Source organism: Littorina saxatilis, linkage group LG10, assembly GCF_037325665.1.
Source record: "Littorina saxatilis isolate snail1 linkage group LG10, US_GU_Lsax_2.0, whole genome shotgun sequence".
In the NCBI taxonomy this organism is placed as follows: domain Eukaryota; kingdom Metazoa; phylum Mollusca; class Gastropoda; order Littorinimorpha; family Littorinidae; genus Littorina; species Littorina saxatilis.
The window spans coordinates 22,631,724-22,653,997 of NC_090254.1; the positions used below are offsets into that span (position 1 = coordinate 22,631,724).

The 22,274-nt window shown below is 43.4% G+C and overlaps 1 protein-coding gene and 1 long non-coding RNA gene across 2 annotated transcripts in view; both read right to left on the reverse strand.

The window, feature by feature from the left end:
* The window catches only part of LOC138977812 (sodium-dependent serotonin transporter-like), a 46,719-nt gene that overhangs the window by 17,703 nt on the left and 6,742 nt on the right, over nt 1-22,274 (reverse strand). The window contains exons 3-4 of the mRNA XM_070350419.1: nt 22,017-22,148; nt 483-610 (exon numbers count right to left, since the gene is read on the reverse strand). Coding sequence (XP_070206520.1) covers nt 483-610; nt 22,017-22,148 — 260 coding nt within the window. The remainder of the gene's footprint in view (nt 1-482; nt 611-22,016; nt 22,149-22,274) is intronic.
* LOC138978434 (uncharacterized) lies at nt 6,551-10,599 on the reverse strand. Its single transcript, XR_011459682.1, has 2 exons — nt 9,678-10,599; nt 6,551-8,946 (listed from the first exon to the last, which is right to left on the reverse strand). It is a non-coding gene; the product is annotated as an uncharacterized lncRNA (long non-coding RNA).

The following is a 22,274-nucleotide window of genomic DNA, read 5'->3' on the forward strand; positions in this document are numbered from 1 at the left end:
ATCACCGAGCTGCAGTTCGCGGATTCGGAGAAGACGACTCATGATTTCACATTGTTCGGTTTCGTAGCTCCAGAAAAATAGATAAAGAAGATACCAAAGGAGATTTCCTACAGGTTAATCTGCACAGCGTGTTTCCAGTGTCTGCGCGAGGAAGCGCTGTCGAAAGCGCAGTGTCGATCTGGCCATCTGGCAGTCGTGTCCCCGTAAGTAGGCTACAGACAGCCAGATCTAGATCTAGTGTCTCGCACTCTTGTACCGTATCACTTATGCTTACTGTGTGTGTGTATGTGTGACGGAGTGATTGAGTTTGTGTTACTGTTTGTCGATTTCTCACGTGAGCCTTGAAGGCTTCGCGTCTTGTTTTATTGTTGTTATTGATGGTGATGGTACGGATGATGAAAGCGATAAAGCTGGTAATATCAAAAACGACGAAAACGACGACGACGACAACGCAGTTGATGACAGTATGTCCATCTACTTACCTTCTTGCACACAGTCCAAGGCAGCGGGCTCTGGAAAGAGTTGAGGAAGTAATGGATGATGTAAGCCATGAGGACGTGGATATATACGGCCATCGTCATAGACAGAAAGCACATCGTGAATCCGAAACCTGAAATGCGGATGCCTGAACATTTAAGTAGTTTCTCTTACACAATTCCTTTAAAATGAATGAAAACAAGGAAAGCAAATGCTTGTACGACTCCCTTTCGCCATGTCCCTTGACTGTGAAACACCCCGTTGAAGACCCTCGAAATAGAAGATTCGATCCCTCTGTTAACACAAAATAGAAGATTCCCTCCCTTTTTGAACCCACCCCCCTCTACCACCAACTCTACCAGACAGAAGACTCCCTCCCTTTTTGAACCCACCCCCCTCTACCACGAACTCTACCAGACAGAAGACTCCCTCCCTTTTTGAACCCACCCCCCTCTACCACCAACTCTACCAGACAGAAGACTCCCTCCCTTTTTGAACCCACCCCCCTCTACCACCAACTCTACCAGACAGAAGACTCCCTCCCTTTTTGAACCCACCCCCCTCTACCACCAACTCTACCAGACAGAAGACTCTCTCCCTTTTTGAACCCACCCCCCTCTACCACCAACTCTACCAGACAGAAGATTCCCTCCCATTTTGAACCCACCCCCCTCTACCACCAACTCTACCAGACAGAAGACTCCCTCCCTTTTTGAACCCACCCCCCTCTACCACGAACTCTACCAGACAGAAGACTCCCTCCCTTTTTGAACCCACCCCCCTCTACCACCAACTCTACCAGACAGAAGACTCCCTCCCTTTTTGAACCCACCTCCCTCTACCACCAACTCTACCAGACAGAAGATTCCCTCCCATTTTGAACCCACCCCCCTCTACCACCAACTCTACCAGACAGAAGACTCCCTCCCTTTTTGAACCCACCCCCCTCTACCACCAACTCTACCAGACAGAAGACTCCCTCCCTTTTTGAACCCACTCCCCTCTACCACCAACTCTACCAGACAGAAGACTCTCTCCCTTTTTGAACCCACCCCCCCTCTACCACCAACTCTACCAGGCAGAAGACTCCCTCCCTTTTTGAACCCACCCCCCTCTACCACCAACTCTAACAGGCAGAAGACTCTCTCCCTTTTTGAACCCACCCCCCTCTACCACCAACTCTACCAGACAGAAGACTCCCTCCCTTTTTGAACCCACCCCCCTCTACCACCAACTCTACCAGACAGAAGACTCTCTCCCTTTTTGAACCCACCCCCCTCTACCACCAATTCTACCAGACAGAAGACTCCCTCCCTTTTTGAACCCACCCCCCTCTACCACCAACTCTACCAGACAGAAGACTCCCTCCCTTTTTGAACCCACCCCCTCTAACACCAACTCTACCAGACAGAAGACTCCCTCCCTTTTTGAACCCACCCCCCTCTACCACCAACTCTACCAGACAGGATACTTTCCCTTTTTGAACCCACCCCCCTCTACCACCAACTCTACCAGGCAGAAGACTCCCTCCCTTTTTGAACCCACCCCCCTCTACCACCAACTCTACCAGACAGAAGACTTTCCCTTTTTGAACCCACCCCCCTCTACCACCAACTCTACCAGGCAGAAGACTCCCTCCCTTTTTGAACCCACCCCCCTCTACCACCAACTCTACCAAACAGAAGACTCTCTCCCTTTTTGAACCCACCCCCCTCTACCGCCAACTCTACCAGACAGAAGACTCCCTCCCTTTTTGAACCCACCCCCCTCTACCACCAACTCTAACAGGCAGAAGACTCTCTCCCTTTTTGAACCCACCCCCCTCTACCACCAACTCTACCAGACAGAAGACTCCCTCCCTTTTTGAACCCACCCCCCTCTACCACCAACTCTACCAGACAGAAGACTCTCTCCCTTTTTGAACCCACCCCCCTCTACCACCAATTCTACCAGACAGAAGACTCCCTCCCTTTTTGAACCCACCCCCCTCTACCACCAACTCTACCAGACAGAAGACTCCCTCCCTTTTTGAACCCACCCCCCTCTACCACCAACTCTAACAGGCAGAAGACTCCCTCCCTTTTTGAACCCACCCCCCTCTACCACCAACTCTACCAGACAGAAGACTCCCTCCCTTTTTGAACCCACCCCCCTCTACCACCAACTCTACCAGACAGAAGATTCCCTCCCTTTTTGAACCCACCCCCCTCTACCACCAACTCTACCAGACAGAAGACTCCCTCCCTTTTTGAACCCACCCCCCTCTACCACCAACTCTACCAGACAGAAGATTCCCTCTCTTTTTGAACCCACCCCTCTCTACCACCAACTCCACCAGACAGAAGACTCCCTCCCTTTTTGAACCCACCCCCCTCTACCACCAACTCTACCAGGCAGAAGACTCTCTCCCTTTTTGAACCCACCCCCCTCTACCACCAACTCTACCAGACAGAAGACTCCCTCCCTTTTTGAACCCACCCCCCTCTACCACCAACTCTACCAGACAGAAGACTCCCTCCCTTTTTGAACCCACCCCCCTCTACCACCAACTCTACCAGACAGAAGACTCCCTCCCTTTTTGAACCCACCCCCCTCTACCACCAACTCTACCAGACAGAAGACTCTCTCCCTTTTTGAACCCACCCCCCTCTACCACCAATTCTACCAGACAGAAGACTCCCTCCCTTTTTGAACCCACCCCCCTCTACCACCAACTCTACCAGACAGAAGACTCCCTCCCTTTTTGAACCCACCTCCCTCTACCACCAACTCTACCAGACAGAAGACTTTCCCTTTTTGAACCCACCCCCCTCTACCACCAACTCTACCAGGCAGAAGACTCCCTCCCTTTTTGAACCCACCCCCCTCTACCACCAACTCTACCAGACAGAAGACTCCCTCCCTTTTTGAACCCACCCCCCTCTACCACCAACTCTACCAGACAGAAGACTCCCTCCCTTTTTGAACCCACCCCCCTCTACCACCAACTCTACCAGACAGAAGACTCCCTCCCTTTTTGAACCCACCTCCCTCTACCACCAACTCTACCAGACAGAAGACTTTCCCTTTTTGAACCCACCCCCCTCTACCACCAACTCTACCAGGCAGAAGACTCTCTCCCTTTTTGAACCCACCCCCCTCTACCACCAACTCTACCAGACAGAAGACTCCCTCCCTTTTTGAACCCACCCCCCTCTACCACCAACTCTACCAGACAGAAGACTCCCTCCCTTTTTGAACCCACCCCCCTCTACCACCAACTCTACCAGACAGAAGACTCCCTCCCTTTTTGAACCCACCCACCCCCCTCTACCACCAACTCTACCAGACAGAAGACTTTCCCTTTTTGAACCCACCCCCCTCTACCACCAATTCTACCAGACAGAAGACTCCCTCCCTTTTTGAACCCACCCCCCTCTACCACCAACTCTACCAGACAGAAGACTTTCCCTTTTTGAACCCACCCCCCTCTACCACCAACTCTACCAGACAGAAGATTCCCTCCCTTTTTGAACCCACCCCCCTCTACCACCAACTCCACCAGACAGAAGACTCCCTCCCTTTTAGGATCCCAAGCCCCGCCTCACCCCTCAATAGAAGATTCCCTCCCCGTGAGGCCCCGGTCTCGAATAGCAGCTAGCATCTGCTGAAGAGACATTAAACCCCAAAAACCAACCAACCCCGTGAGGCCCTGTCATCACATATTCTCTATTCCTAACCTCGGTAAATTTACACCCATTTTTAAAGGTCCTTGTCTACATTTTTATACCGAAATCGCCATTTGACCATTAAAATGCAGAGTCTATTATCCACAAATATCAACAATACACCCCCTTTCGATCAGGAAAGACGAAGCCAGTGTAGCCGTTTGAAAATTTATTCTAGTATTCCAGCGTAGTACTCAAAGTAGGATATCCTTATTTGGAAAATGCCAAGCGCAAAACTCCTCTCAAATCCCGTGCATTTCGTGCGTTTAAAAAAAAGCGTGGACAGCGCTCCAGTGTCAAACTGTTGCTGCACTTGTTTGGGCGTGGCGATAAAGTATAAGCATAGTGACATGAATTTGATTGGTCAGTATTTTTAGGCAAAGCACATAATCTCAGCAAACAGAAAACAAAATATTGGAAGCGTGAGTCACGCTACCCCAAAATAAAATCTTTTTTTACATAATATATTTTTTTTCTATAACTATTTCCCCATGGTTCATTCATCATCTGACATAACTTTTTAGCGAAATCTAACCATAAGGATAAGATTATTAAAAAACAAGAAGGGCAAAGCCCATACGACTCACATGCTTTACACATTTTTCCTACCAAAATACATGTGACCTTGACCCAAGGTCAAGGTCATCCAAGGTCATGCAACACAAAGCTGGTAATTCAAGACATAGGAAGTACAATGGTGCTTATTGGCTCTTTCTACCATGAGATATGGTCACTTTTAGTGGTTCACTACCTTATTTTGGTCACATTTCATAAGGGTCAAAGTGACCTTGACCTTGATCATATGTGACCAAATGTGTCTCATGATGAAAGCATAACATGTGCCCCACATAATTTTTAAGTTTGAAACAGTTATCTTCCATGTCACTTCAAAATATGTATACAATCCAACTTTGAAGAGCTCCTGTGACCTTGACCTTGAAGCAAGGTAAACCAAACTGGTATCAAAAGATGGGGCTTACTTTGCCCTATATATCATATATAGGTGAGGTATTGAATCTCAAAAACTTCAGAGAAAATGTGAAAAATGTGAAAAATAGCTGTTTTTTAGGCAACATTTATGGCCCCTGCGACCTTGACCTTGAAGCAAGGTCAAGATGCTATGTATGTTTTTTGGGGCCTTGTCATCATACACCATCTTGCCAAATTTGGTACTGATAGACTGAATAGTGTCCAAGAAATATCCAACGTTAAAGTTTTCCGGACGTCCGGACGTCCGGACGGACGACTCGGGTGAGTACATAGACTCACTTTTGCTTCGCATGTGAGTCAAAAATCAAAAATGTAGACGACCACCTTTAAGACTTCTTCCCTTGTTAAGACCTGATTTTCTCACCAGTACCATGTTTTTCAATACACAAATGAGGAGTCTACTGTATATGAATAAAAGAAATGTTGTAGCTTCATAAAATATTGTCATAATTTTCACGAGTTTTCATTCACAAACACCTGGGAAATAAATCTCATGTTCCCCATGCAATAAATCGAGGTGGTGAATGGGTTTGAGCTTTCAGGTGAAACGTGGATTGTCAAAGTAAAAGTCAATCAGGCTGATTGTTTGATGTGTGAAACCATCGCGGCTTTGGATTTGTGTTTCCGAGGACAACGATTGTAAGCATTCACTCTCAAAGACCCAATCAATGTTGATAATTACCGCGGCGACTCATGGTCAATTTGCAACTTATCTCTGTAATCGCAAAATCCACAACAAAAAGTCATAAACACTTAAAAAGAAAAGAAATATGCTCAACACTTACTGAACTCACACCTATGATCGCAGCTCTGTACATTTTTAGACTGGAAGAAAAGCGTCAACAAGCTACGTTTGACGTCACATACAAGGTTGACGTGTTATCTCGAGCTACTGTGACGATGCTTTGTGGCCCGGAGTTGAGCTATTCTAAAAATTCGTCTCCCTGTGGGTTATTGTGCATTTTGTTGCACAACCAAAATGATGACAAAAACGATGTTTGGTGGCTTGTCGTCAGACCAGCATTATGTTGTTGGTCCTCGGGGAGCATATCGCCTTTTGTCTCATATTTATCAACCGCGGCCTTCGGCCTTGGTCGATAAAGATGAAACAAAAGACGATATGGCCCCCTTGATCTGTAGACAAAGAAACTACAATGGGAAGAAGGATAACTTCCTCATTGGGCATGCTTAGAAATGAGAATGGCTAAATACGAGTTATTCCCCTTTTCTACATGCTGACCAGGCTGTCTCCTGCTTTGTCATGACTAGTACAGTCGATCTTTCTCATGCTGTGACTTGCTTTATTTTCACATTTTCGGTATTTAAAACAGCAAACACACACACACACACACACACATACACTGAAGAAGTTTCCATTCTGATTCGGTTATTTTATTTGGTGCTATATGTTTGCTTCACATTGTTTCTTCTTTTACATTGCTAAACACATCCATAATGCATGCATGGCTCATTCGAAAGAGGGCAACTGAATAACTGATGCCCAATAGCAATAAATACTGAACAACTGAACAATAAATAGCAATAAATGATGACAGCGCCAAGTTTTTAAGTACAAAGTGAAATCATGTGACTGGACAAAGGCACAATTACAAAATACAAATAAAAAAATCGAGGCTCATTTTAAATTAAGTTCTCAGCTCATGGGGAAGCATAAGGTGACCCTAGAAACCGAAATTAGGAGACCTCCCGCCCCCAGGGCAGACTACAAAAAAAAAAGGGGGGGGAGGGGCTAATTTGTGAAAAAGTATAAAAGGAATCGAAAACTGTATACATGTATTTAGTTAATACCCCAAAAATTGTATAGTATATACAATGTCAGACCCTAAAGAAAGTTTGTTAGTCTTTGCTTAGGCAAAACAAAGCAAAATAGCCTGTTTACGGTATCCCGACCAACCCTATTTTTCTAGACCAACCCTAGACTTTTTTTTTTGGCATTTGGAAAAAAAGAAAAAGAAAAAAAAAATCAATTTTGTTCCTGTTTTTTTGCAAAATAATTTAAAAAGATGGTTATAAAATTTTTTTAAGAAAAGCCGACCTACCGACCCTCTTTTTGTGTGCCTATGTTACTGTAAACAGACTAAAAGGTACATCAGAAACAACACACCAGGGAGGGTCCAAAATTGTATCAAAATATAGATGGTAGGGAATTCAAAATAAAAAAGACAATAGACAAAACATGTACTTCGGCTCATAGAGCCTTCTTTAATTTTTGACTCATTAAGTCCATGCTCCGAGAGTCCTTTTTTTAATTTTGAATTGCCTACCATCTATTTTTTTTATACAATTTTGGACCCTCTTTGTACGGAGAGAGTTGGCAATTGTTAATCACATTCTCTCATCTCATTGACTCTCCTTCAGCTCCTTGGTAACATGCGTTCCCGTCTCTGCCAGGATTGGACACAGCAGCAGATAACCGGTAAATATGTAACAGGCATAAATGGCAAAATAGCTCGCCTCGCCTGATAATATATGAGACAACTGTTCTACTACAAAGTCTTTCTTGGGAGGCTTGGCTAATTTACTCGCTCGTTTTACACGGGGTTCCATCGTTTTCTTTTCTAATCGGAAAACCTTGCTCCTCAGTTTGTTGACCTTCTGCCAAAGTTCCGCTTCACGAGGGGATGGGGAAGATGACGACTTTGATGCTTTACATCCTATGTCCTCCAGGATCGCCTGAATGTCATCTAAAAAAGAAAACACACATAAAATAACATAACCATAACAAGTTACAACCTGGAAGAAATTAAAACACGTGTAATTAAATCACAAAATGAAAATAAACAATAGCGTAGGAAGGCAGGCCAGAAATGAAGTGTATTAGCAACTATGGATACGATGTGGAACAATGATGGAATTGACCTTGTTTGGTACTGAATGGGTGAGGCCATTAGAACTGTACCCACGGAATACGCGCTATATAAGCTTCATATTGATTGATTGATTGACTGATTGATTAGGACAACAGTACCAGGTAAACTCCTCACACACCATGCCTCTTTCTTTCTTTCTTTATTTGGTGTTTAACGTCGTTTTCAACCACGAAGCTTATATCGCGACGGGGAAAGGGGGGGGGGGGGGAGATGGGAATAGAGCCACTTAATTGTTTCTTGTTACACCATGCCTCTAACAGGATATGTTTCCCATCTTTACGTGTTGGAACTACAGGTACAATTTCATCCATCCATGCATCCGCCCTATACAGCTTCTTCTTCTTCTTCTGCGCTCGTGGGCTGAAACTCCCACGTGCACTAATTTTTTTTGCACAAGTGGAATTTTACGTGTATGATCGTTTTTACCCCGCCATTTAGGCAGCCATACGCCGCTTTCGGAGGAAGCGTGCGGGGTATTTTTGTGTTTCTAAAACCCACCGAACTCTGACATGGATTACAAGATCTTGTGCTTGCGTGTACACACCAAGGGGGATAAGTCACTAGCAGGTCTGCACATAAGTTGACCTGGGAGATCGGAAACATCTCCACACTTAACCCACCAGGCGGCCGCGACCGGGATTCGAACCCTCGACCTTCCGAGTTAATAGACCGACGTCTTACCACCCCGCCACAGCGCCCGTCACCCTATACAGCAATTATCAACTATGTAATGGATGGGTTTAAACATTTTTTGATGTCAGGGTGTTCTTCATGGTTAAAAATCTCTTACCTGGTTGAACAATTTGTGCATCAGGCGACAGGTCGGTGCTGGCTTCATTTGTAGCTACCCTTTGCGATGGTGGCTTCCTCCCACTAGCAACCTGCAAATGCACAGCTCTTTAACTGACAAACTCACAACCAACACCCAGTCACAATGAAACAATTCTCCCAATTTCATGGCATTGGTCTTAGGCCACACAAAAAAGTGTATGTTTCACGTAAGGCAAAACAAAAAATAATCTGTTTACAGTATCCGGACCGACCCTATTTTTTTCCCACCGGCCCTAGACTTTTTTGGGGGCATTAAAAAATGAAATTAAAATATTCAGATGGCTAAAATACAAAAATAAAAAGCCGACCTACCGACGCTATTTTTGGGGGGCCTATGTTACCTTAAACAGACTTTTTTTGTGGCCTAACATGACTAAAGGTGGAGATTTTTTTTCTAAACTTTTTTTTTTAAACCATCTTTTTAACTTATTTTGTTGAAAAACAGGAAAACAATTGATTTTCGAATGAAGGGTCAGGTGACCAGAAACATACAACTTTTTTGTTGTTGACGCCGACCCTATACTTTTTTTGCCATTTGGGGCTGTTTTTTGGCAAAATAAGTTCATCATATCATCATAATCAAGACGTCGATCCAAAATAAGTAACTTTTTTTTGTTGGCCTTATCATTTTTTTGCGCTAAATGCAAACAGGCATTATTTGATGGGAACAATGCTGGTTTTTTTCAATTCTTACATCAGCCTCAAACTTGTCATTACTCAACCTGCATTTAATAGTGTGCTTCATTGGTTTGCAAAAACCTAAAACCAATAAATAAATAACCTTCGGTGGTGGATTGGGCACTGCAAACAATGTCGGGACAGCATTCCACACAAGTGATCCTCTCTGCAGGATTGTTTTACTGGTTGGCCTCAAAGTGATCAGTACAAAGCTTGAGACCTTGAACATCAGCTGCAGCTTTTCAAAGTCCTCTCGCCTTGTGAATTGCATCCATATTCTGCACCTAGTTTGACAATAAAAACAACAATGTTATTGTTAAACTAAGCAAAAAGGAAAGACAAAAAAAGCTAAATCAGATCTTCAGTCTAAATCTAACGCTCTGCCTGAACGCAAAACGGATGAGTGATGTACCTTTGTACTGTAGTTTTCCCGTAAGCAAGGTTTGATAAAGATTTCGGCAAATATGCCCACGGGTAGTTTGTCATCAAGTGTAAACTGTTGTTTTGTACTGACTGCTGACTCACACTCACAGTCGTAAGTACAGTGTACACAGGCACAGGTACACACGCTGACACACGCGTACATAGTACAGCTAGTACAGAAATCTCAGGATGAACCGATCCATGCTATGTTTGTAATATTTCATTTGCATATTAGTTCTATAAATACTGTAGTATCATAGCAGACAAAAATGCCCAGAGACAGTTGGCTTATCTGAGTGAGTTGACTCGAGCCATTGCATTCTCATTCTGAAGAAGGTAAACCTGATGAAATAATCACTGCACAACCCACCTTTTTTCTTCTTTAGGGAACTTGTGGAAAGTTTTCCCGAAGCAGCTCTGTTTGTAACGGGCGTTCTTGCAACAAAAAGCCGAGCACAATTTACCACCACCTCGCACGCGATCGGTACCTACGCGATCCGCCATTTTGTTTTCGCCGTCAGCATGTGACTAGGGACGATAACCCACAAACACTTTTTCGCATTTTCTTCGCAAGTTCCACGTCTTCCTTATGTACAGTGTTTGCTGTAGATCACCGTGAAGCTGCACATCAGTGTCCTTATTGATGCTCAGTGCGTCAACTTGGTTCACATTGAGTTCAGACTCGTAAGGGGTCGAAAGTGTTCCTGTCTGCTCATCTTGTGTGTTTTCATCTCTATTCTTTTCTGTGTCACTTTCGGGCAGTGGCTCATGGAATGTGTCAGACAGCAACAGCATGCTTTGTGCTGCGTCAACCAGTATGTGTCCTCGAACGGCACGCAGCACAGCTTTCCCTTGAAGCATGTTGCTCGCTGCGTTTGGAGCGTACACAGTGGACAACTTTTCATGAAGACCCGTTTCTTCCATCAGGTGGCCAATACACGCCAGGAAACTCATTTCCAGGTGGAATGGTCCAAGGCGAAGGACAATGTGTTTAATGTCGCTGCCATCTGGCTCACTGGAGATGATGCCAAGAGCTTTCCACCTAATAAGGGTTGGTCAAATGTCAACACAGGTGTCGTGTTGCTGCGCTTTGCCTGAGCACAGATGAAAATGCAGGGTAGAAAATATGCACGTGGTGTCGCTGGGATTCAAGTCGATCATCGGCATAAATGTTATGGATGACAGTCCTGGATAGCTTCCCTTGTGGATGGGTTGCATGAAACCAGACCAAGATGGTCTGTTGGGTTGCAACAGCCAGCAAGCTTTCCACAGCAGATCCACCTTTGATGTTACATCTTCTACAAATAAGATTTCAAAGATGTTCAAATTTCAGCTTCAGCAGGCCATCACACGCTTGTCTGTTGTAGTACTGGATGTCAACTTTCGCCCTTTTCACTATTTCTTCTGGCTTCACGTCAGTTCTTCTTCTGATCCTGTCTGTTTTCCCGATGGTCGGGGTGACAGTGGCGATCATTCCCATCCCATGAAACGTGTTGCACCCGTCAAGTGTTGCTGTGTTGTGGTCGAGGTTGTCTGCGACTTACTGGGTAAAGTGGCCATCAACTTGAAACGCAACGTTGTTTTCTGAAACGGCAGCATTCATTTCATAGGTCAGAACCTCCTTGTACGATGAACAGAATCCCAGAGAATACAATGTGTCAATGAGAAACTTTGAATCAAAACAGTGATGCATTTGCACAGCTAGTCCTATTTGTAGGGGACACAGCAAAAATCGTGGGCGAGATGCCTGCATTATTGCCTGTCTAATCGATGAGACTTTCACGCTGGTTTTCTTTCCACTGAAGATGTTTTCAAGAAGAAGCTGCAAGGACTTTGGAACAAACTCTAAGTTGGCGCCACGCGATGAAATGTCATCATCACTGGGGTACATTGCACGGATTGTCGGCACTGCTCTTATGTCACTCTTTAGCTGGTCTGCAGCGGTTTTGAGAATCAGGTCCTTCTGTGCATCCTCATCTTTGACCGTTTTTGCATAAAAGTTATGCAGAATTGAAGAGGCTGTCTTCCTGAATGTTACGACATTTGACTTGCCGTTCACTTCCGTGACGATCGATGAGCTGCTCACCAAAATAATGTTGTAGTTCTAGCTTCATCGTCGGATGGCTATAAGCATCATCTGTAAACTCCTTCATTTTGATAATCAGGTCGTTCACTGTGATCTGTTCGTTGTCATTTTGAACCAGATAGGTAGCAACTTTCTCAAACGCTTCAGCTTTCCTCTCGTGTTTTGGTCGACCACGTTTCACCTGTTTGTTGCCTTGATGCAACTGAGTAAACTGTGGTGGTCTTTTCTTGCTCCGAAAGCAAAGACTACAGTTTTGATGGTAGATTGCGTCAGCAGCTGGCAAATCTGATACAAACTCCAGTCTGCTTCGTACATTGTCTGCCTATTCATCACCGCGCTGAGAACAAACTTGAAAAATTGTGCGTTCAAAGTCAAGAGTCCTAACTGGATACACTTTGGGACCAGAGCGCGAGTCAAGGTTTGCTTCCTTGCCGCAAAAAAGGCAACATTTAGCAAAGTCAAAACATTCTTTCTGTGAGCGCAAATTCTGTGCTACATTTGATAAAAAGTTCTCTTTTTCTTCTTTCTTCTTCAAAACGCTCTGAATGTTACATGTCATTGCGGCGACAATCCTCGTGCACTGAGACAAACGGCATCACCCCGTTCCAGACTAGCCTTGTGGTATCTCTTCCTCTGTCTGTTGGCACAACAGTCTTCCCTCCCAGGTTAAGCGGATCACCACACGAAATACACAGCGCCATGGTTTGGTAATTGGAATAAAACCTGCGGAGTATATCAAACGGAGCATTAATCATTTTGTGTTATATCACTTTAGACGTTTAATCTGGCGGGAATCACACACACACACACACACACACACACACACACACACACACACACACACACACACACACACACACACACACACACACACACACACACACACACACACACACACACGCACGCACGCACACGCACACAGACTCACACGCCCAGTTCTCAGCAATGTTAGAGCATACATATAACTAAATTACCTCATGGTTTGATCATAAGAAGTTAAATAATGTCTTTTTTCCGGTGAATCTATTTTATACACAACACTGTCTCAGCAGCTTTAGATCTGTTTCGCGAGCCATACTTGTGACCTAAAAAACATTAGCGCCGGCGTGAAGGTGAAGGTCGCCTGAAACAATTCGGTCCTATTTACAGTAAAATACAGATATTTAGATACTGCTGATTATCATCCTCTTGCGCATTCCAAAAAAGTAGTCAACTAGATCATTTTCATTAAGAAAAAGAAAAAAAAAGAAATCTAAAACATATATTCGAGCGAACGCTGCGTGTTACAGACTGCCAAAGCATCGTCTGCTGCAGTATCAATCGATCGCTTCCAATCGTTTATTTCTCCTATAACAAAGAAATACCTCGGAAATAATGATTGATTATGCAAGTTTTGAGTGGCAACTTCTTAATTCAAACTATAATTTGCACAAAAATGACGAAATACTTTACTTACCAAAGATTTGTTGATGTGCAGAGTTCTGCTTCAAACGCTCGCGCAAAACGAAATTGTAGTTGTCTCCCATGGTAAAACAGTCACCCAACTATGGCTGGCCATTGAGGGCACATCAAAATATACCGTTTTTCAACTTGAAAATTCTCCATTATGCAGAAGCATGCATAAGTATAACATGCCAGAATTGTTAGATCTACATTCACTTTACCATTTCCATTTGATATCATTTCTGTAACCATTATTTTTACCCCTTTCCCCCCGTTCCCCAGGTTAAACAAGCCACCAAACATCTTATAATATTCAATAGAACGTTCAATTCCGACTAATTGGCCCAAACTTGATCCTCATGTGACCTGTATCAATCCAGTTAGTTATTCAACCCTAAGAATATCTCACAGATACAACCTTGCACTACCCCGACTCCTTCCCAACGACATCCCTCAACATCCTCCAACTTTTGGAAAAATAATAATTTTTGTTATCAGGCCAACACAATTCAATCAAGCTATGTTAAGGATGTGACAGATTCTCTAATTGGTAAAAATCCCCCATTTCTGCGAAAAGGGACATTCTTGACAAATTTATCGATTTTGAGTTTTTGATTTTATTTGACAGACTGTTATATTTAGAACGTGATGTGAGAATTTCAGACCTTCAAATTTATTTTTCACGGAGTTATGACCCTTTTCTGGAGATACCCCCAAAATGACTTAAAATGGCCAAACTTTTAAAAACAAACTTTTGCCGGGAAATAGTAAGTTCAATCATCTGCCGTTATTACTTGTATGGTTTTAGGTCAAAATAATGTTTCATTCCAGAGTTATTGCCCTTTTTGTAACGTTACCCTAATTTTTACTTTTTCGTCTTTTTCTATCATTCTCTCCTCTCATGCAGAAGAAAAAACAATCAGCCATATGATTTTTTTTCTCGAATATTTCTTCTTCTTTCATACTACCTCTCCCCCTCCATGTTCTATTCTTTCTTCACCCACGCACATACAAACACAAACTATTTGAGGTTGTCTGCTGAAAACAATACACACACACTTGTTGACTTGAAGTTGTGGTACTTCTAAATTTCATAACAAGGATGAATTGTTCAGTTTCCTTGGTAAATACAGCTTCCAGTTGTAGAAAGTAACATGGTGTTGTGTGTCCTTGCACACGTGGGTCTGTCAGTCTGTCCATCACTTCACTGAATTGAAAATGTCATCCGTGCACTCTGCTATCGAACGTCTCCCTTTACTTTCAACAAACTGAAATGCCAATCACGGTCGAACTTGATGTGGCCGACGATCAAGACATTTTCAAAATGGATTTGTGCTGTTCATTCACACACAAAACTGCTTGCCTAAGTATTGATGCACCATGCCGAAGACTGAAGTTGCTACCCTCCTCTGTACCCCTGCCTCATTCGCAAGGTAGACGATTTGCTTCTCTGAAACAAAGGCAACCACAGAGTTGATCAACATCTTATTTACTAACCACTATTTGCACAGCTCAAGTCTGGTTTTGGGTACCTATCCACTTGCCATTTCTAAGCTGGTATGGTATGGTGACATTATCGAAAATGTAGTGTGTGTGTGTGTGTGTGTGTGTGTGTGTGTGTGTGTGTGTATGTGTGTGTGTGTGTTTGTGTGTGTGTGTGGGTGTGTGTGGTGTGTGGTGTGTGTGTCTGTGTGTGTGTGTGTGTGTGTGTGTGTGTGTGTGTGTGTGTGTGTGTGTGTGTGTGTGTGTGTGTGTGTGTGTGTGTGAGTTGTTGGAGAAAACAGCACATAAAAACAAATATAACTGTATTGTTACCCCTTTTTTTTAAGTACTGACAAATTATAAAGTATTAATATGTCTTTTACCTACTGAGCAAAGTCCCAAGGGTAAACCATGCTGATTTCCTTGGAACTGGAACCGGCTGGACATTGCTGTTGCCCCATTCTGTCGAACACCTGCTTTGTGGCCAGGCACTTCTGTCTTTTGTTGTTGCACTGTCCGGTGAATTTCTGGACTTGTTTGCTGTTCCACGCCAGCAAACTGAGAGAAAGAGAGTAACATTGGTTAAATAAAAAAAAGGGGAGTTTAAAAACATACTACACGTACACACATACCACCACCACCACCACCATCATCATCATCATCATCATCATCATCATCATCATCATCATCATCATCATCATCATCATCAAAATCATCATCGTCATTATCATCTCTCTTCCTCTATCTTCCCCCCCTCTCTCTCTCTCTCTCTCTGTCTCTCTCTCTGTCTCTGTCTCTCACACACACGCTCACACACACACACACACACACACACACACATACAGAAACCCTCACACAACAAACAAACACACACACACACAAGCTGTGCGCGCGCGCGCACACACACACACAAAACACACACACACACACACACACACACACACACACACACACACACACACACACACACACTGCAGTCTATACGGTAACTTACCTGAAATTGTAGCCTGTCATAGATCTAAGTGGAGACAGCAAACGGTAAGAGCAACAGGTTCTCATTTACGATGTCCGGGCATTCAAACGATCAGGAAGAGGAAGACCTTGCTTCACAATAGGCCTATGCTTTAGGAGAACTCTTTAACCGATTAGTAGTGTGCGTTGTCATCATGAACGTTTACAACATCATCGTGATCAAAGTATCTGCTTCGACTTCGGAGTCACACATGTCCGGGCGAAGTGCAACAAAATTATTCTGAATCAACAGCATTGACCTCGTCAACAAAATCGTTGTCTTATCCCAAAGTGACTTCTGTCAGCAGAACATTCCGTGTTCAACTGAGAAGACTGACTTGCCCTTCCACTATCAGAATTCACAGCTGCAAAGAACAGAATGCCCCAGTCAGTAAAGCCCTGTCCAGACTTGGCCGCCGTTTTACGCTCTATGCGCCGCAGGCCGTTTTGTGCGTCGCGCGGGATTTGCCGAGTGGCCACACATCGACGATTCTTTTCACAACGCGGTATCAGTCAAGCGGGTCACCTGACAAGAAGGTTCAGTTGCATTCGACAGCCGCGCCGCGAGCGGCTGACGTCATCGCTCTGGTTTGCTCTGATTGGTCAAATTTCCGTCGTTCTATGTCTGTTTCATAGAAATTAGAACACGCGCTATTCTTCTGCAAATAACGCTTCGCGATCATAGCACGCTGCGGCGCGCCGTTTTGAGCATAAGTCAAATGTGGACAGGGTCTGCCGGGAGTGTCTGGACAGGCCATAACTTTAGCAAGGGAAGCAACTAAAGATGAAAACGGGGAGTAACTGTTCTTCATCGGGCAACTGGGTTTGTCGTCTGCTTTTTCGTACAGTGCTACGGTCGCGTGAAAGTCAGATCTACCTGAACTATGCGTATAGATCCGTCTAGTGAAATGTAGCTGTGTGATGATTTGGCTACATCACTTTGCTAAATGTGCTTCCAGATGAAAGTTTATATTAAAGGCAGAGTAAGCCTCCCGTAAACCATCACAGATACGGTCAGGCTTTTACACACAGTACAAACACCCTTTCATTTAAACACTCACCAATTGAGAACATCCTAGGTGCCCTCCGTAAAGAGCGAACAATTTTCAAAGAATTTATTTTTGCGTGGTTTATCTTACCCCTGAGCCATCGTGAACCCGTGTGATCCAGTTTTCCCTTTTCACAACGCAGTCGTCATAGTTAGTCATTTGAATGCGACTCGACGTGAGCTTTGATCTTCAATAGCACGTTTTTTTATGCACGAAACAACGGCTGTGGTTCACAAGAACTCTAGCGATGGCTTTTGACTGTTGAGAGGAACGGCGATTTGCACTGATAAACCGGCCGTCGTCTGCTACGACCCTTGCGTGACCCTGCTTCCGGGCTTTTCTTTTTTTAAACTTTCACAACTTCGAATTGTTCTGATCTTGTCTTGATGAAAAACGAATTCTTTTATGATTAAAGAATGTGTGTGTAACAAGCTGTCAATTTATTATTTAGATTTTAAAAGTTAGGTCTAGCGCAAAAACGAGGCGCCGTTGTTGTTAACGGAACAAGTCTACGAAAATAAATTCTTGGAAAATGTCTCACGCTCGACAGAAAGCAGCCAGGATGTTCCCGTTCGGTGAGCGTTCAAATGAAAGTATGCTTGTACTGTATTTAGACGCTCGGGGAGCTCTGTGATGGTTTACGGGAGGCTTACTGTGCCTTTAAGCTTACTGTCAAACATTAAACAAAAAATAGGTAAGTTGTTTTAACTTGACCAAAACTAGCGACGAAAAAATGTTTCTCGAAGCACAACAAAACACTCTGTCGCCATTTTCGGCATCATCGCAGTCAACTTGTCATCGGTTCGATGTGTTTTTCCTGAGGAGGAATGAACATAAACATTTTTAGAAGTTTGTAATGTTGATCCCAAGACTATTTTCCATTACTTTAAGTTGCTGTTCATTGTACTATCGCTGATAATTCATTGAACATTTTAGAAATTCAACTTGAGGGGGGCATCAGTCAGCACAGCAAAGTTTGTTTACATTTTGCTCTAACTTTGACCCCGCGTTTCTCCAATCAGAGGCTTAGCTCAACAATGTCCCTTTTCGCAGAAATGGCCACAAATGTTCGGTGTTAATCTCTGTTGAACACCGGTTGGCGAGGCGCATTGATACAACGTCAACTAGTCTCGGTTATCCTTGAGGGTCCTTTTCAAGCGATTTGATCATTTCGACAAAGGGAACAGCCGCGAGCGCGCAGACAGACACACACAGACACATTATCCAGGCATCTTAGCCACTTTAGTGAAGGGAACGTTGAAGTGACAATGACTAGGTTTAAAATGTCCCTTATCAGAAAGTTCAACCTCAGTCCTTTGATGTTTATGGAACACATTTTCATATAAAGTTGGCGCTTCATACGGAAAAATGGCTTTGAAATTGACCCTAATCCTTCTTTGGGCTCTGTAAATGTCGTTTGGGGCTATGGTTGTAAAATGGTATCTACTGGTCACCCCAATGTATAAACTGAAAACTCTTTCTGCACCAGAACACGCAGAAAGGATTGTATCTGCCTGATGTCTGATGCTTTTCAAAATCCCCAACCACTAACACCTTCAAAACGGACTTTACCTGACACTGTTGTTTTTCCCTATATAATCCTTACTATTTTTCCGAGACGTCGTCGTGTTGTGTATTTAGCTTGCCACAACCATGGTCCTAAAAGTTAAAGTTGAAGAAAATACTAAAGATAAATGAACAAGCTGACGCAGTGTCATTCGCACCGTGAATCCTCCCATGGGAACATACTAAAGTCTGGTTCCAAATAGGCTCAATTTCCTTCTATTTCTTTGTATTTCTCCCTCGTAGGGGTGGGGGCGTTCAAACCAAAGGCACCTTTAAACCAAAACTCATATCACACATCTTACAATACTAAGACACTCAGCAGTGAAAGGGTGTCTGCTGGTAAAAAATTCCAAACAATCCTAAAAGTACTTCACTACTAAACGTGCTTTTAAAAAGAGCCGTTATTTTTCCCTCTATAATCAGTATTGTGTTTTCTGCGAACATGTGGTCTATTTAGATGGTTGTCATGTGCACAGGAGTTGCTAAAGCGTTTTCAGTTGGGCATATGTCGAAAAGCAAAGAATTAGCCCTTTGAAAACCATCAGAACTGTCACACAAAAATAACATTTACCTATCTCACCAACTAGGTCTTTTCCTTATGTATTATGTATTGTCGTGTTTTTTGTAGCATACTTGTGAAAACAGCCACCACTGTTGTAAATGATACTTTAAAGAGCATTATTTCATTTTTACAGTTGAAGGACAACCTGGACTGCCGTATATTACAGCTGTTTTACAATCAGCCAAAATTTTCTTAACAAACGTATGTTTAAGAACAACTCCCATAGTGAAATTGAAGGGCTCCTCTGACCTTGACATTGAAGCGAGGTCAACCAAAATGGTATCAGAAGATAAGGCTTTCTTTTTCTTGTATACCATACAAAACTAAGCCCGCTGTTTTTAATTTGTTTTCCAAAAAACTGGCACAATGTGAAATTTTGCCGTTTTTAGACCACATTAATTCTCCCTGTGACCTTGACCTTATGGTAAGGTCAAGGTTCTCAAGTATCTTTTTTGAGCTCAATACAACATTTTGCAACATTTGGTGTTTCTTCACTTCATAGCGTTGGAGAAATATCCAAAGGTAATGTTCAGTACAGACAGATAAAGACGGGCAACGGACAACGGCTGGACGACCAGGGTGAGTATGTACGCTCACTTTTGCTACACATGCGAGTAGCGGCTATTATCCGTTGTTCACAAAACATTCCTATATAATGTTTGGAAACAATGGTAGGGATAAAAATCAACCGTTTCCAAAAAATCAAAAAGACGCGTTCTATAACGGTCAAACGGTCCCTTAACAGACTTGGGCGGGGTCATCTAACGGTTGGCAGACAGCACAAACACCCTGTGACTGCTCGCAAGGAAAAAATAAATCTGGATGGCAGTATGGCTACAACTACGTCGTTTAGTGTAACCATAACCCCTGAATGTATGAACAGCAGAAAAGGCTGTCTTTGACGTCACTGTATAATAAGAAGCACAAAAGGGATTTTTTGGAACTTTCTCTTGGTTGGAGACAAACATGTCCGCAATGCATTCGTGCATCAAGCTATCCATGCAGTCGTTTATTGTTGATTCTTTAGCTCCTCTATGGCAGGGGGGTTTTCACTTTGTTTTCCTTCTATTTCACTATGGGAGTTGTTCTTAAACATACGTTTGTTAAGAAAATTTTGGCTGATTGTAAAACAGCTGTAATATACAGCAGTCCAGGTTGTCCTTCAACTGTAAAAATGAAATAATGCTCTTTAAAGTATCATTTACAACAGTGGTGGCTGTTTTCACAAGTATGCTACAAAAAACACGACAATACATAATACATAAGGAAAAGACCTAGTTGGTGAGATAGGTAAATGTTATTTTTGTGTGACAGTTCTGATGGTTTTCAAAGGGCTAATTCTTTGCTTTTCGACATATGCCCAACTGAAAACGCTTTAGCAACTCAAGTGCACACGACAACCATCTAAATAGACTACATGTTCGCAGAAAACACAATACTGATTATAGAGGGAAAAATAACGGCTCTTTTTAAAAGCACTTTTAGTAGTGAAGTACTTTTAGGATTGTTTGGAATTTTTTACCAGCAGACACCCTTTCACTGCTGAGTGTCTTAGTATTGTAAGATGTGTGATTTGAGTTTTGGTTTAAAGGTGCCTTTGGTTTGAACACCCCTACCCCTACGAGGCAGAAATACAAAGAAATAGAAGGAAATTGAGCCTATTTGGAACCAGACTTTAGTATGTTCCCATGGGGGAATTCACGGTGCGAATGACACTGCGTCAGCTTGTTCATTTATCTTTAGTATTTTCTTCAACTTTAACTTTTAGGACCATGTATGAGGTTGTGGCAAGCTAAATACACAACACGACGACGTCTCGGAAAAATAGTAAGGATTATATAGGGAAAAACAACAGTGTCAGTTAATGTCCGTTTTGAAGGTGTTAGTGGTTGGGGATTTTGAAAAGCATCAGACATCAGGCAGATACAATCCTTTCTGCGTGTTCTGGTGCAGAAAGAGTTTTCAGTTTATACATTGGGGTGACCAGTAGATACCGTTTTACAACCATAGCCCCAAACGACATTTACAGAGCCCAAAGAAGGATTAGGGTCAATTTCAAAGCCACTTTTCCATATGAAGCGCCAACTTTATATGAAAATGTGTTTAATAAACATCAAAGGACTGAGGTTGAACTTTCTGATAAGGGACATTTTAAACCTAGTCATTGTCACTTCAACGTTGTTCTCTTATTTGCTTGGATCAACACAGACACACACACACACACAGACACACACACACACACACACACACACACACACACACACACACACACACACACACTTTCTTTCTTTTCTTTATTTGGTGTTTAACGTCGTTTTCAACCACGAAGGTTATATCGCGACGACACACACACACACACACACACCCATTCAGACACACACACACACACATGCGCACGTACATACTTTACAAGGGCTCCCCACGGACAGCACTCATACAGGGTCCGGGGACCCCCAATTTTCAGTCTTACAGGGTCCCCCGAAGCGGAGTTTTTGAGGGCCTAAACAGTCACTGTACAGCTTTTCGTGGTATTGGCTCGATCCACTTATTAGATAAGCGTCGGTACAGATACGTTAGTACCAAAAAACATTTTTGGGCTTCAAACATGGGCAACTGAAAACGTCGCACTGTTTGTGTCGGTGGAGGTCTAGTTCGTGATTTTGGCTTCCTGTTCGTATAGGACGCAGGGACGCACAGTCTGGGGAGCCCTGCGTCATACACACAAACAGACGGACAAACCTTCGGACGCACAGACAGACAAACAGACAGACATGCACACACGCGCACATGTATGCAGAGATGAAATATGTATCCGCTTACCTCTGAAGGCTGGGCTAAAATCAAACACTCGGACGCAGTCTTTGCCTGAATACTGACCGATAGCCAGTTCCATAAAGGCCACAGGTATCCCCACCAGGATTGCTGCGATCGTGTAGCATAGGATATAGGAGGCTACAAACAAATTAGGCCAAGTAAAAAAAAATGTATTGTTTCCGATTGCCCGTCGGACCCTATGTTTTTCCTTCCCGACCATATAACCTTTTTGTTACACTAGCCCCCTCAACCCTCTAACACCCC